This window comes from Lycorma delicatula, chromosome 4, assembly GCF_047948215.1.
Source record: "Lycorma delicatula isolate Av1 chromosome 4, ASM4794821v1, whole genome shotgun sequence".
Classification (NCBI taxonomy): Eukaryota; Metazoa; Arthropoda; class Insecta; order Hemiptera; family Fulgoridae; genus Lycorma; species Lycorma delicatula.
In genome coordinates, this window is record NC_134458.1 from 185,127,898 (window position 1) to 185,140,793 (window position 12,896).

The window sequence follows — 12,896 nt, forward strand, 5'->3', positions numbered from 1 at the left end:
GGGCTCTTTTGCATCTATCACTCAAGTCCTGTATATGTAATCCCCATGTAAGGGATTTATCCAATACTAATCCTAAATATCTTACATTATCTTTATATTGTATTGGATTATCATCAATTGTAAACGCAGGACTTTGATGAGGAATTCTCTTCCTACAAAAGTGTACACAGCACGTTTTTTCTGGTGAGAATTGGAATCCGTTATTCCTTGCAACTTATTTTTAGAGCATTGATCGTTCGTTGCAATTTGTACCTCACCATAGCAGTCTTGTTGCTGGCATACACAATTGCCAGATCATCAACATAGACGCTTTTGCTGATTTCTACTGGAATGGCTGATATCAATTTCTTAATGGCAATGGTAAACAAGGTACCGCTCAACGGCGAACCCTGCGGTATACCATTTTCCTAGATTCTTTCACATGAATATTCATTGTTGACGCGTAGGTGGAAGGTACGATCATTCATATAGTTGCTGAGCAGTATGGGCAGATTGCCACGAATGCCCCATTCATGTATCTGGAGCATTATACCATGACGCCAGGTCATATCGAAAGTCTTCTGAAGATCAAAGAAGACTCCGACACAATGTTTCCTTTTAATGAAGCTGTTATATATAACGTTCTCTAAGCTGATCATTTGATCAGTTGTAGAATGGTATTGCCGAAAACCTGCTTGGTACGGTGATATCAGGTTTTCTTTTTCCAAAACCCAGACGAGTCGATTATTAATCATTTTTTCCAATATTTTCCCCATAGCACACGTCAAAGAAATAGGACAATAGCTATTGGGGTCTGTTAAATTTTTATCTTTCTTTGGTACTGGAACAACATGAGCTTTTTTCCACTGCTGCGGGTACGTTCCATCCGGCTATATTTTATTATAAAGTTCTAATAATCTACGCTTTGCAGTGGTATTCAGCTGCCTGATCATATTATAGTGGATTTCATCCGGACCAGCAGCTGTGTTACCTGATTTTTTCAACGCTTTCGCAAATTCTTCCATTTTAAAAGGTACATTATAAGAGTAATTATACTCAGTTCTGAAGTTTAGTAGACCTTCATGTTGTTCTTTTTTAGTACGGAAATATTCTTCGTAGTTGGCCGTTCTACTGGCCTTTTCGAAGTGATTGGATAACAGCTCTGCAATTTCATATGGAGTGTCTTTTATTTCATCTTCATCTTGAAGGCTAGTTATGGGAGCAAAATCATTACGCCCACAAATCGCCTTCACTTTCCTCCAAACATCTGATGCAGTAGTGGTTCTGTCGATAGATGACACGTATTGCTGCCAGGATGGTTTTTTCGAGTCAATCATAAGACGTTTTGCATACGCCCTGTATTTTTTAAGGGCAACAAGATTTTCTATATTAGGACGCTTCTTAAAGGCGTTATACGCCCTTTTCTTCCTTTTTATAGCTTCACTTATTTCATCGTTCCACCATGGAACGGGGTTTTTCGTAAGTTTCCCAGATGTTTTGGGAATATATCTCGATGCCGACTCAATTATTGCATTTATTATGGCGTCGACATCGTCTCCGATAACTCCAGTTGTTTCTGGGAGTATCGTTCTAGATGTGAAGCTCGTCCAGTCTGCCTTTTCAAATAACCATCTTTTAGGGATGGGATATATTGTTCTTGTAACATCAGTTACAATTTGCACCGGGAAATGATCGCTTCCATGCAGATCGTCTATGACATGGAAGCTGTACCTCGGTGCTATCGATCCGCTTATAAGTGCAAGATCTATACAGAACGTCGATCCATCTCTTGCGTTGAAAAAGGTTCCTGATCCGTCGTTTAAAATAATAAGTTCTGAATTCATCAGGGACCCTTCCAGTTCTCTTCCACGGGGATCTACTCGATTTGATCCCCAAAGAGAATTATAAGCGTTAAAGTCACCTACCAGTAAAACAGGTGGGGGAAGCTCGGAAATTAGTCTTGCTATGTCATCCTTATTCCAATCAAAATTCGGCAAGTATATGCTGCAAACAGTGATCTGAAGCGGACGCTTCATTCTAACGGCGACCGCTTGTAGGTTTGTGTTTAGAACAACCGCTTCGGTGGTAGCTCTAGTCGACGTTAATATAGCTACTCCACCACTAACTCTTATGTTTGGCGGTTGATCTCGCCGAAATATATCGAATCCTTTTAATTTAAAATTTTCATTTCGGTGGAAATGCGTTTCTTGCAGACATACTCAAATCGGGTCTACGTCATGTACCAAGCGTTGGAGCTCATGGATGTTTGAAAAACATCCATTGATGTTCCATTGTACAATCGACTCGCTAATTTTTAATTAAATTATTGTCTGGGTTTTCCTTTCGGCCATCCTTTTTTCCTTTTCTTCTCCATCCTACGAACAGCATCGTGTTCGCGGAGAAGGTCGTCGCCTGTAAAGCTTCCGGTCTCCATATCGGAGACCACCGAAGCCGCCGACGACGACGGGCATGGATCGGCTCCGGTTTCAGGCGCCGATTGAGAGGCGGCAACCTGGCCGCTCCGCAACACGGGGGTCGCACCGGTCACCGCCTGTGGGAGGGGGGACACTCGCCCCCCCTGTGTGATTTTTTGTGGCCTCTGAGGCTTAGAGGCCACTTCAGTTACAGGAGGCTTGGGAGCCTCCATAACAGTCTCTGTAGGTATCACTTTTTCCTTGTCATGAAGAATCTCACTGAGTCGGACTTGGCATTCTGCTTTGGCGTCCGTTTTCTTTAGAACAGGAGCAGCTTTCGGTGTTTTATCTTCGGGAGGAGGCTGTACTAATATCTTTGGCTTTATAGGATCTTTACTATTGAAAGGTTTCATTTTATTGTCAATAATTCTTTCGATCATATTAGCCAAGGTCGGAGCAAGTTTATTGATGAGTTGACCTTCATCGACAGCAACTGGAGCAGGGACAGGAGCGGCAGTCACAGCCTGAGCGTAGGTTGTTGTTGCTCTAGGCTTACGGGTGTTAACTATCTTCTTTGCACCGAAGTAGCTGACCTTTTGCAGGGTTTTTACTTCCTGCACAGCTACTTCATCTTTGTAGACAGAACAATTCCTTGATCTACAAGAATGCGCTCCTTTACAGTTGATACATGTAGGAGGCTCTTTACACGGCTCTCCCTCATGCACCTCTTCACCGCACACGCATATTTGCGGTCTTTCGCATCCACGAGCGGTATGGCCAAATCGTTGGCACTTAAAGCACCTCATTGGCTGTGGGACAAATGCCCGCACAACCAAACGGTGAATCCCTGCTCTTATCTTTTCAGGCAAGGTAGGCCGGTTGAAAGTCAGGACATGAGAAGCTGAGGGTAAGACCTCACCGTTCCTTCTCATGTTCAATCGACGGCACTCTATTACTCCTCGACGGCACTCTATGAATTCTTATGATTGTTTTTGTTTCGGGTTGAACTACCATTGTGAGTGTTCTCTGACTTACGTTTGTATGTGAACTTACATTAAATGTTGTTTATAGGAATATTCATATGTAATTTTTCAAGAGGTTCGATGGAAGTTCCACTACACGTGATTGTAATATGATCATCCTGACTACGGTTTCGGCAATAGTGTAAATGACTGTAAATTTTATTTTGAGAAAAAATATCCGATATTATAATTAAAATAAAATAAATACTGAAAGAAAGTGACAGCACATAAAAATTTGGTTAAAAGTAAAATACATGTAAAAACGAAAAATATAATAAAAAAAGACATTGCGGCTAGTTACATGTGTGTCACCTGTTAGCTCCTATTAAATCGAATACCATTGCAGAATTCTGAAAACATTTCAGCTGTACCAGCTAATGCGGAGAGACGCCAAAGAGCCATAAAATTCGATATTTCATAAATAAAAACTATGTTTAAATTAATTAGTTGAGTGGTTTAGTAAGTAGGTAATTTGAAAGCTCTGCATTTCTCGTGTCGTTTTATTAATTTTACCTCTCTTGTGTATGCAGACATTTCTAAAAAAGCAATTATGAAAAAAATAAAACTAATTTTTTATCTTAATAGATAAAAAAATTTAACTTTTTCGATACAGAACCTATATTCATTTTATAACCAAATTACAATACATAAAATTCAAGAGTAAAATATAAAGGTAAAATATATTTCATATATGAATGCAGATATGAATATATTCAAATTTTTTCAAATAAACACACACAAAAACACACTTAAAATAAGCCACATTAACAAAAAAATAAATAACTGGATAAAATTATTTAAAAAATAAAACCTATATGCATATTTAGGTTACATAACTGTAAAATCATTTTTACACTCGAAGAGTTAAATTACATTTATTTTTAATATATATTAGTATATATATTATACTAATATAACGATTAATCATTATACTATTATCGTTATAGTATAACGATTAATTGTTATACTATTTATATGTAAAAAATATGTTTTATGTTTTAAAATACTGTTTTCAGGTTTTACAATACCTGAAAACAGTATTTTAAATATTTGTTAAATAATTTTTTTTATTATATATTATTTTAAAACAGCTTTCCAAATCCAACTAGTGAGGGATTGGAATTTGGTAAGCTGTTTTAAAACTGTATATAATAGTTATTATACCAAACGGTGCCATGTTCGAAAAACTAATTTTTTTTTTATTTTTATGTTTTTTTATTGGAAAAATTGGATAAAACTGTAAATATTTTAAGGAAATTTTTATATGGTTTATCACTAAGAAAAAATCATAAGTTGTTTTAATATAGAATCATCGATGGTATAAAATTAAATTATAAAGTTTAAATACCAAATTTTATAAAAAGAAATTAGATTCGCACTAAATAAAATCTTATTGCTAAATATTTAAAACAAAACTATGAATATGTATAAGGTACAATGGAAATATTGCGATGTAATATTTATTTTTTAACGTGAATATTTAAAAATATAATTTAACACGTTCGCCCAAATGTATATATGAAAATTTTATCTATGTTCCGTAACATTCAGAATACTTAATAAAAGCTAATATTACTGTAAAAATAATACTGAGTTAAAAACTGCCTCATAACCATCAATTTTATTATATAAAATATAAAATCTATTATTCAATTTAAAATATTGAATATTAAAAAAAAATCAAATTAAATGTGATATTAATAATTAAATATAATATATACATGAAACAGTAAAGAAAATATTAAGAAAGTAAACATTTAAGAAATGTTATAAATGTCATATAAGAAAGTAAACAATTTAGGATTTTTCCTAAATTAATCCTAAAAAAATATATTAAAAAATCCTAAATTAATATATATATATATTCTTTTTCCAATCAGTTTTTCAGCTACTGTCGGGTCTGAGTTTGTGTGTATAGGGAAATGTAATTACTGCTACCGACTTGCCAGACCTGACGTAGCTGCAGATGTAGTGCAATGTAAGTGTAAATTTACCGGTAAACATGTAATCTGGAACAGATTCAGGTCTACTTTCGTGAGAGTGGAGATTAAGGGTAATTTTGATTCTGCAAAAATAATTTTTTTTTTATAAAAAATTTTTATTGATGAGAAATATTTTATATCGTTCACTAGTTAAAAATATAAATAGCAATGAAAGTACAACTGGGTTTTACAATAGGTAGAACTTATTTTAGACCCTACTGTATATTCAGTAGTCCAAAGAATTTTTCTGTATAATGCAAAAATAGTTCGGAGGGTTTGGTTGATAGAGGTGAATTTTTTCTTTCTTTATTGAATGTAATTACCTAATTACTTTTATTGTTAATATGACTATTCTACCAAAATTTTTTTAATTGTTTCCCTACAAGTAAGGTTCTCATTCAGTTCACTGAAGAGACTAACTGAATGATTAATAATAAAAGAAAAAATGCTGACTATTTCTTCTAATATCTTATGTGTTTTACACGTGTTACTGACATAAGATGCTGGTAAAGTAGTCTAGAGCAATAAGTTAATATACTACCCCTTCTCTTGTGGAAAAAATACATTACATAATATTACTTCCACTCAGTAGAGTATAAAAGTTTCATATAGATATTTTTATATCAATGGATATTCTATTATAATTTCGCAATAGATACTTTATATATCGAAAATTCCTCTATTTTGTAATCTTCAAATGGATATATGTACACATATTTATATTACTATTACTATTATTTCATAAAAAATAAAAAAATATTATTTCAATAAAAAATAAGTACATTAATATAAATTTTAGACTTTTTAATTTTAATTTTTTTACCTTTTCATATTCTTTGATAAAAAATATCTCTGACTTCCCTTGTTCTTTTAGGAAAATGTTGAAGTTCTTCCTTTCGTTTTCCATGGAACATTAAACCTATCATTCTTAACCTGCTCTGTATAATATAAATTTAAAATGGATTTTCTTTTGCTCTTAATAATTTAAGAACTTTGTTTATATTTTTTAAATATTATTTTTATTGTATTTAGCTTTGCATTAGAAAACCCTTTTATTTTTCCTGTTTAACATCCGGGAATTACCGTTCAAGTATTACTTCAGAAGATGAATGAGGATGATATGTCTAAGTGTAGTCTTGTACAGTCTCAGTTCGACCGTTCCTGAGATGTGTGGTTAATTGAAACCTAACCACCAAAGAACACCGGTATCCAGATCTAGTATTCAAACTCCCAAATCAGCTGATTTGGGAAGACGCGATGATCAAGAGACCAACCCGTTGGATTTACATTAGGAACGCACATAAATTATCTGTGGCCTCACTCTAATCCTGATAAATTATAAATAAATAAAATTATTGTTATATGTTTATTATATATGCATATTTTATGATATTATTTTAGAAAATACTTTATAATATATTTATTTATTATATAAACTGCTTTTATTATTATTATGTGTTTATAATCAAACGATCTATTTACAGAAAGTCATGTGCTTATCAAGAAATTTCATCCCACTCTGACTGAATTTTAATCTATTATTATAAGAATTAGAAATCCACCATCGTCATTGATAGTATCATGAGATTACATATCTTAAGCATTCTTTAGTACCGTACCCAATCTCTTTTATTTCTAGCTTAATTTTTAGTTCTCCCATTTCTTTTTTGATGATCTATAATTTTTAATTTTTTCGACCTTATTTTGTGCGTTTTCTACTGACCCTTTTAACACTATTAGTTCTTTTCTCATTTTAATTGTCACATAATTGACTTTTACTTATTCAGAATAAATTTATTTTTTTGTTAACTAACTTCAATACTTAATTTTTTCTCTCTATTCGATGAAATTTCTCCATCTCAAATGTTTTCCGACTGGAAGCATGGTTTTACATTATCTTTATTGAAACTAAAACTAAAATAAACAGTTTAATTTACTAAAGATGTTTTTAGAAAATTTACTAAATTAAATGAATGTTAGGAAAAAGATTCATTCTTTAAACAAAAAAAAAAATAATAATTTTTATGGTATTAATTATTTTACGGTAAATTTGAATTATGGTAAAGCGGAAAGAAGTTATATATATTTTTAGATGATATTTTTAAATAAAAATTTTCTAATATCTTGTCGATTCCTTTTTGATTTTCTGATCGATATTCGGTACTTCAGAAATATTTATAAATTACATATTAGTAAATTTTAGAATTATTTTGTAATTCTATAATAAAGTATAATTTAATTTTTGTTTTGTTTCAGTGGGATCAAAAACGTTATCAAATTTCAGCTGCATTATTTTTCTCCTAATAAACGTGTTGATGGTGTATTTAAGGTAGTAATTAAAAATATCAATTATAAATGATAAATGATAAATAAAAAAGATGTAATCTAATCTATTCACTGGCGAAATACATTTTTAAAATTTTATTTATTATTATCAAATTCGCATAAACAATGGGTAATGGAAACGTCGATTTATACTTTTTCATGTATTTACTTGTTAGTTAATTGAGATTGAATATTATTTTAATATACTCTGAGAATTTTTGTTTTCAAAATTTTCCAGTAGTTTCTTTTAATACGTAAATAAAAATACTTATATCGTAATGGCTAGAGGTGGTAGTGGTGTTCAAAATATTTCAGTATTTTTCTGAGCGGTGTTAAGTGTGCTAAAACTATTAAAAATATATATCAAAGAGTGTAAATTAATGAAATATCTTCAGTAGACAGATTAAATTAAAACAGAATTTCTGTTTATTTTTGTTATATAGCAAATTATATCTGATATATTTATCATAATATGATACTAATTTATGTAATAATTTTATACAATACAGATATATTTAAAAAATATATAAGTTAATATAGATGCAAATCATCATCGGTTGTAAAATAAAAAAGGTAAATAAATACAAAAAACGATTAAAAAAATTAAAATTTGAACAAGAAAATATGATAGCCTATGTTTTTCTCTAAAAAGTGATAAATTGGATATTATGTTGTATAATCAAATTGTAATTCATTAAATGTTATCATAAGTTAATTTTAATAAAGGTGCATTTACACAAATCTACGAATTTAAATTAAAATTAAGAAATAAATAAATGTATTTAATATTGTAATAAATGTTTTCAAATGTATATTTACTCTTTTGCTGTAGAACAAAAATTTACAATCAGTTTCTCCTGACTAAACCATTTTTTTTAGTATTAGGTTGTAATATCACATGAGAGAGAGCCATCCAATGAAGATCCCTACGAAAACAAACAGTAAATGATTATAACAGGAAAAGTAATACACTCATGTCATAAGCACTATCATCACAGGGTTCTATAAATTGTCGTCTGTGGAATACATGCGCCCAACACATCTCGTTCGCACGCGATTGTTTTAATCAAATAGAAGATCCTCATGCACGTATGAACACAGGTAGATAAACGAACGAATGAAAAATTAAACACAGACATAAATGATTGTCAAAACAAGTGAATACAGGTAAATGCAAAGTAAGAATACGATAAGCAGTAATAGTGTTAAAAAACAATATATAGTAGCAACAATGGAAACAGATAAATGCCAAGGTAAAAAGTACCACAAAAGAAAACATGAAAGTAGAGTGTCTTCCACGACCATCACTAATGTCTAGCTCATGAACCCTATACAATCGCCTAATGTTGTTGTCTATCAGGTTCAAACCAGGGGGATTTACTTGTCTATTTAACATAACTGCTGTATGTATTAGAACTGAAACGGTCAATTTTATCTGGAACATACGGGATCCGCTAGTAATGATGTACTTCAAAATTCTTAACGAACCAAGACGGTTGGGTCACTTTCCTCAATATCTTGTTCTGTGACTTTGGATCACACTTATTATTACAGCAATATTGCTGTCAATAGTCGTTCCCCAGAGCTGGATCCCACACGTTCATATCGATTTCAACGTCTTATATAGAAGGACCTTAATAGAGAAAGACAACTACGTACCCCTACCCATTAGCCAATATATATGCTTGAATTTCTGGTCAACCTGTTTCTTTTTCTCCAGTACACGACTTCTCTACGTCATACGTCGATCTAGATCGACGTAGTTGGTTAAGACATATGTATATATGAATATTTTGTTTTAATTTATCTACACGTAAGTAAAATTATGACCACACAATTAAAGTTTTTGATCAATTTTTATCAACGATTATTGTATAGATGTTCTATAAAATGGAAATTAGAGAAACGATTAATAGTTTCCAACATACGAACTAAAACAATAATAATAAATAAAGAATTTCCTCGCCAGTTTTTGAGTGATAGATATTTTTAAGCCATAAACATAATTTTAATTTATATTGCATACAGATAAATTAATTATTGAGGACTTAATTAAAAAGACATACAAACGAATCGATGAAAAAATGTTGATCAACAACATGTTGCTGTACGATTTTTATTATACATAAAAAAATCTAACTCTTACTAAGTATTAAAAAAAACTTTGCTCGTGTTCATAAAATAAAATTAACAATAAATGAAGAATAATAAAACTTGACCGGAGACAGTCCAAGATTTTTCTTCAAAGGTGGAGGAATCCCACGGACGAAGTGTCGGGCTCGCTAATAAGTTCTTGCGGAACTTATTAGCGAGACTTATTACTTAACTTAATAGGAAGCCTTAACTTATTAGGAACTCCTTCCCTATCAGCCCGCCCTTCTTGAAACCGCTCTTATAGCATTTCGTCAGGAAAGGGGGTAATGCGTTTTTAGGCGCAGAGAACGGAGTGTCCTCAGCCTCATAGCTCCTAGGCGACCCCTACACACTCGGGAGACTCCCTAGTCGCTCAACCGGAGGCCTGTCCGCTCCTGCACCCTCCTGCGCCTCGTGAGAATCCTTCCACAAGTTGAGGTCATCCATGACCATCCTCATGTAGGCTGCAATCGCCTTCCAATGTTCCTCATTTCCTAACAGTATGCTCTGCAGATCTTCAGGCAGGAACATGTCTCTGTTAAGTGTACGTAGTAGCTCTTCTCTCGCTGTTTCATATCTTCGGCAGAGGAAAAGTATGTGATAAGGAGTGTCCTCGTCATCACAAACCGGACAGTTATCTGCGCTGTGCTGAAAAGGTAAACCCTGAATCCTCCATTCCCCGCCAGAAACTGCGTGAGGCAGTAATCTAACGAGCCGTGGAACCTCTCGCGCCAGCGCCAGACAGTCCAAGTTGAAAAGATTAAATAATTCCACTCTACTTTATATTACTGAAATTTTTCATTAAGACCAATTGCTATGTTGCCTTGTTCTAATCTTATATAAAACAAAATTTTATAAGATAGAACTACAGATCAGGAAAAAACTATAATATTAAATTTCAAAGGTCATAAAAATACTACTTTCAGTAAATAAAATATAACTAAGACAAATGATTAATTCCTTTTAGTACAGAAATTTCATTATCCAAAAACGTAAAAGATACTTAAAATTGTATTAGGTTAAAGGTTATTTATCATTTACAATACCATATGACAATATACCATAATACGAGTATATTATATTCATTATAATTTTGTTTCAGTTGGAAAATGATGGGTTCAAATTTCGGCTCTTGACCATCTGCATTGAATTCAATTGTATACTAATGCCAAAAGCAAATGTCGGGACAAGATAGACCCGTGGGATGTAGCCAATTGTAATTAAGTTTAGTTGTACTGAAAATGACTTAATTGGTTTACTGTAATTGCTTGTAGCTGGTAATTTTGCTTGCTGTAAATAATTTATCAACCATTTTTTTTTTTTACATTTGAAAGTAAATATAATCTATATTTATATTTATTATAATAAAATTAATTTTAATGAAAAAAATTCAGTATAATGGCCAATTTAAAAAATCGGACACTACTTCACTTTACACACACGCGCGCGCGCGCGCGCATGCATTCATACACATGCACACACAAATTCATTTTCTCAGAGATTTTTTTTTGCCGATTCGGTAAAATATATATATATATATATATATATATATATATATATATTATAATATGTAAACCGTTATGGTAAAAAAGTTTAGATTGAGGAGAACTGAAACATAATCTACGGAATTTTATTAGTTAGATCGTTTACGACAGATTTATTTTAATTTTTAATCTATTTTTAATTTATATGCATTTTAATTCCATAATAATGCTTTACTGTTATTATTATGTATTTATAGTCCAAGAGATAGATATTTTGATTTTAAACATAAATTACATATTTAATTGTTATTTCTCGCAAGACATGTAAATGTTTAATTTATTTAAATTTGTTTCATTTTTATTTTTATATATATATATATATATATATATATATATATATATTTACAGGTGATTCAGGAGGAAATGGAAATAACATGGGAACTGATTCTAGAGCTTAAGGAAAGCTTAGGAAAGCTTAGAGTAAGGAAAAAGTCATACAAATATATGTCAGAAAACGCAATTACGACTAGCGGAAAATATTTCTCGGATATTATTTACCGGAACAGAAATCCGGGTGAAATGTTTTGCTAGTCGTAACTCGATAAAAAAACGTTTTTTGACAAATTTTTATGAACATTTTCCCTTATTTCAAGCTCTAGGATCAGTTCCTAAATTATTTTTTGTTCCTCCTGAATCACTCTGTATATTATTGTAAACTTTACGTAAATGAAAATCTTTAACTGGCGATGAGGTTAAAATTTTGAAACGCGTAGTTATATAATCAAACCGAGTTGCAAGAAGGATTAAATATATTTATTTTTTTTGTACTTTTAATTAGACTATTGAAAATTAAAGAATACAACTTGAAAAAAAAATCACTAAATTTTAGTGTACTTGTTACTTATCAAGAAAATCGTAGTTTTGAAAAATAAAGTTTTCTTCTTAATTTTACACTAAAAAATTAATTAAATTTGATTACTGCTATTAATTAAAGGTTAAACTGCAATATATGCTTTCAACGTCATGCATATCTCAATTTGTCAGGATAAATCGCGATCTATCCACCAATTTTGAGCAAAGCTTGACATACCTTCGTATTCTGGGATATATCTTGGCAAATTTAGGTCAACTCAATCTTCTTTGGAAAAATTGCTATTACCTTATTATAAAAAATTTACTTAAAGATTATTTGGACTGAGTTATTTATAGCTATGGTGACCATATTTCAGTCAAAATTCGGATCATCCCGTAATAGAGTGACCCACCTCAAAAGGGTTTAATGAAAGAAGTACTTTAATCTCTTGTTTTCTTTTCAGATAATTTTGCGTAAAGCTGTTTTATCATATCAACAACACGTTTGTCAGAAATTAATGCAATAACAGGTATGTATTTACAACTTTAATTACTACCATCAGCTGGACGAGCGACAACGCACTGACTACGATAGGTAACAGGTCAGAGTAATATTTGACCTGAACTTGAACCTGCTTACGAGACAGATTATGACTTCCAGCATTTTTGCAAGCACCGATTTGGTTTAATATAAGACATAATTTA

General features: G+C 31.6%; 1 protein-coding gene across 2 annotated transcripts in view; it reads left to right on the top strand.

Annotated features, from left to right (window-relative positions):
• LOC142322993 (uncharacterized) overlaps positions 1-7,861 on the top strand; it is a 596,487-nt gene extending 588,626 nt beyond the window's left edge. For both annotated transcript variants that reach the window (XM_075362089.1, XM_075362090.1), the window contains exon 7: positions 7,654-7,861. In XM_075362089.1, the coding sequence (XP_075218204.1) occupies positions 7,654-7,730 (77 nt within the window). In that variant the 3' untranslated portion in view covers positions 7,731-7,861. The remainder of the gene's footprint in view (positions 1-7,653) is intronic.
• Positions 7,862-12,896: the final 5,035 nt, after the last annotated feature.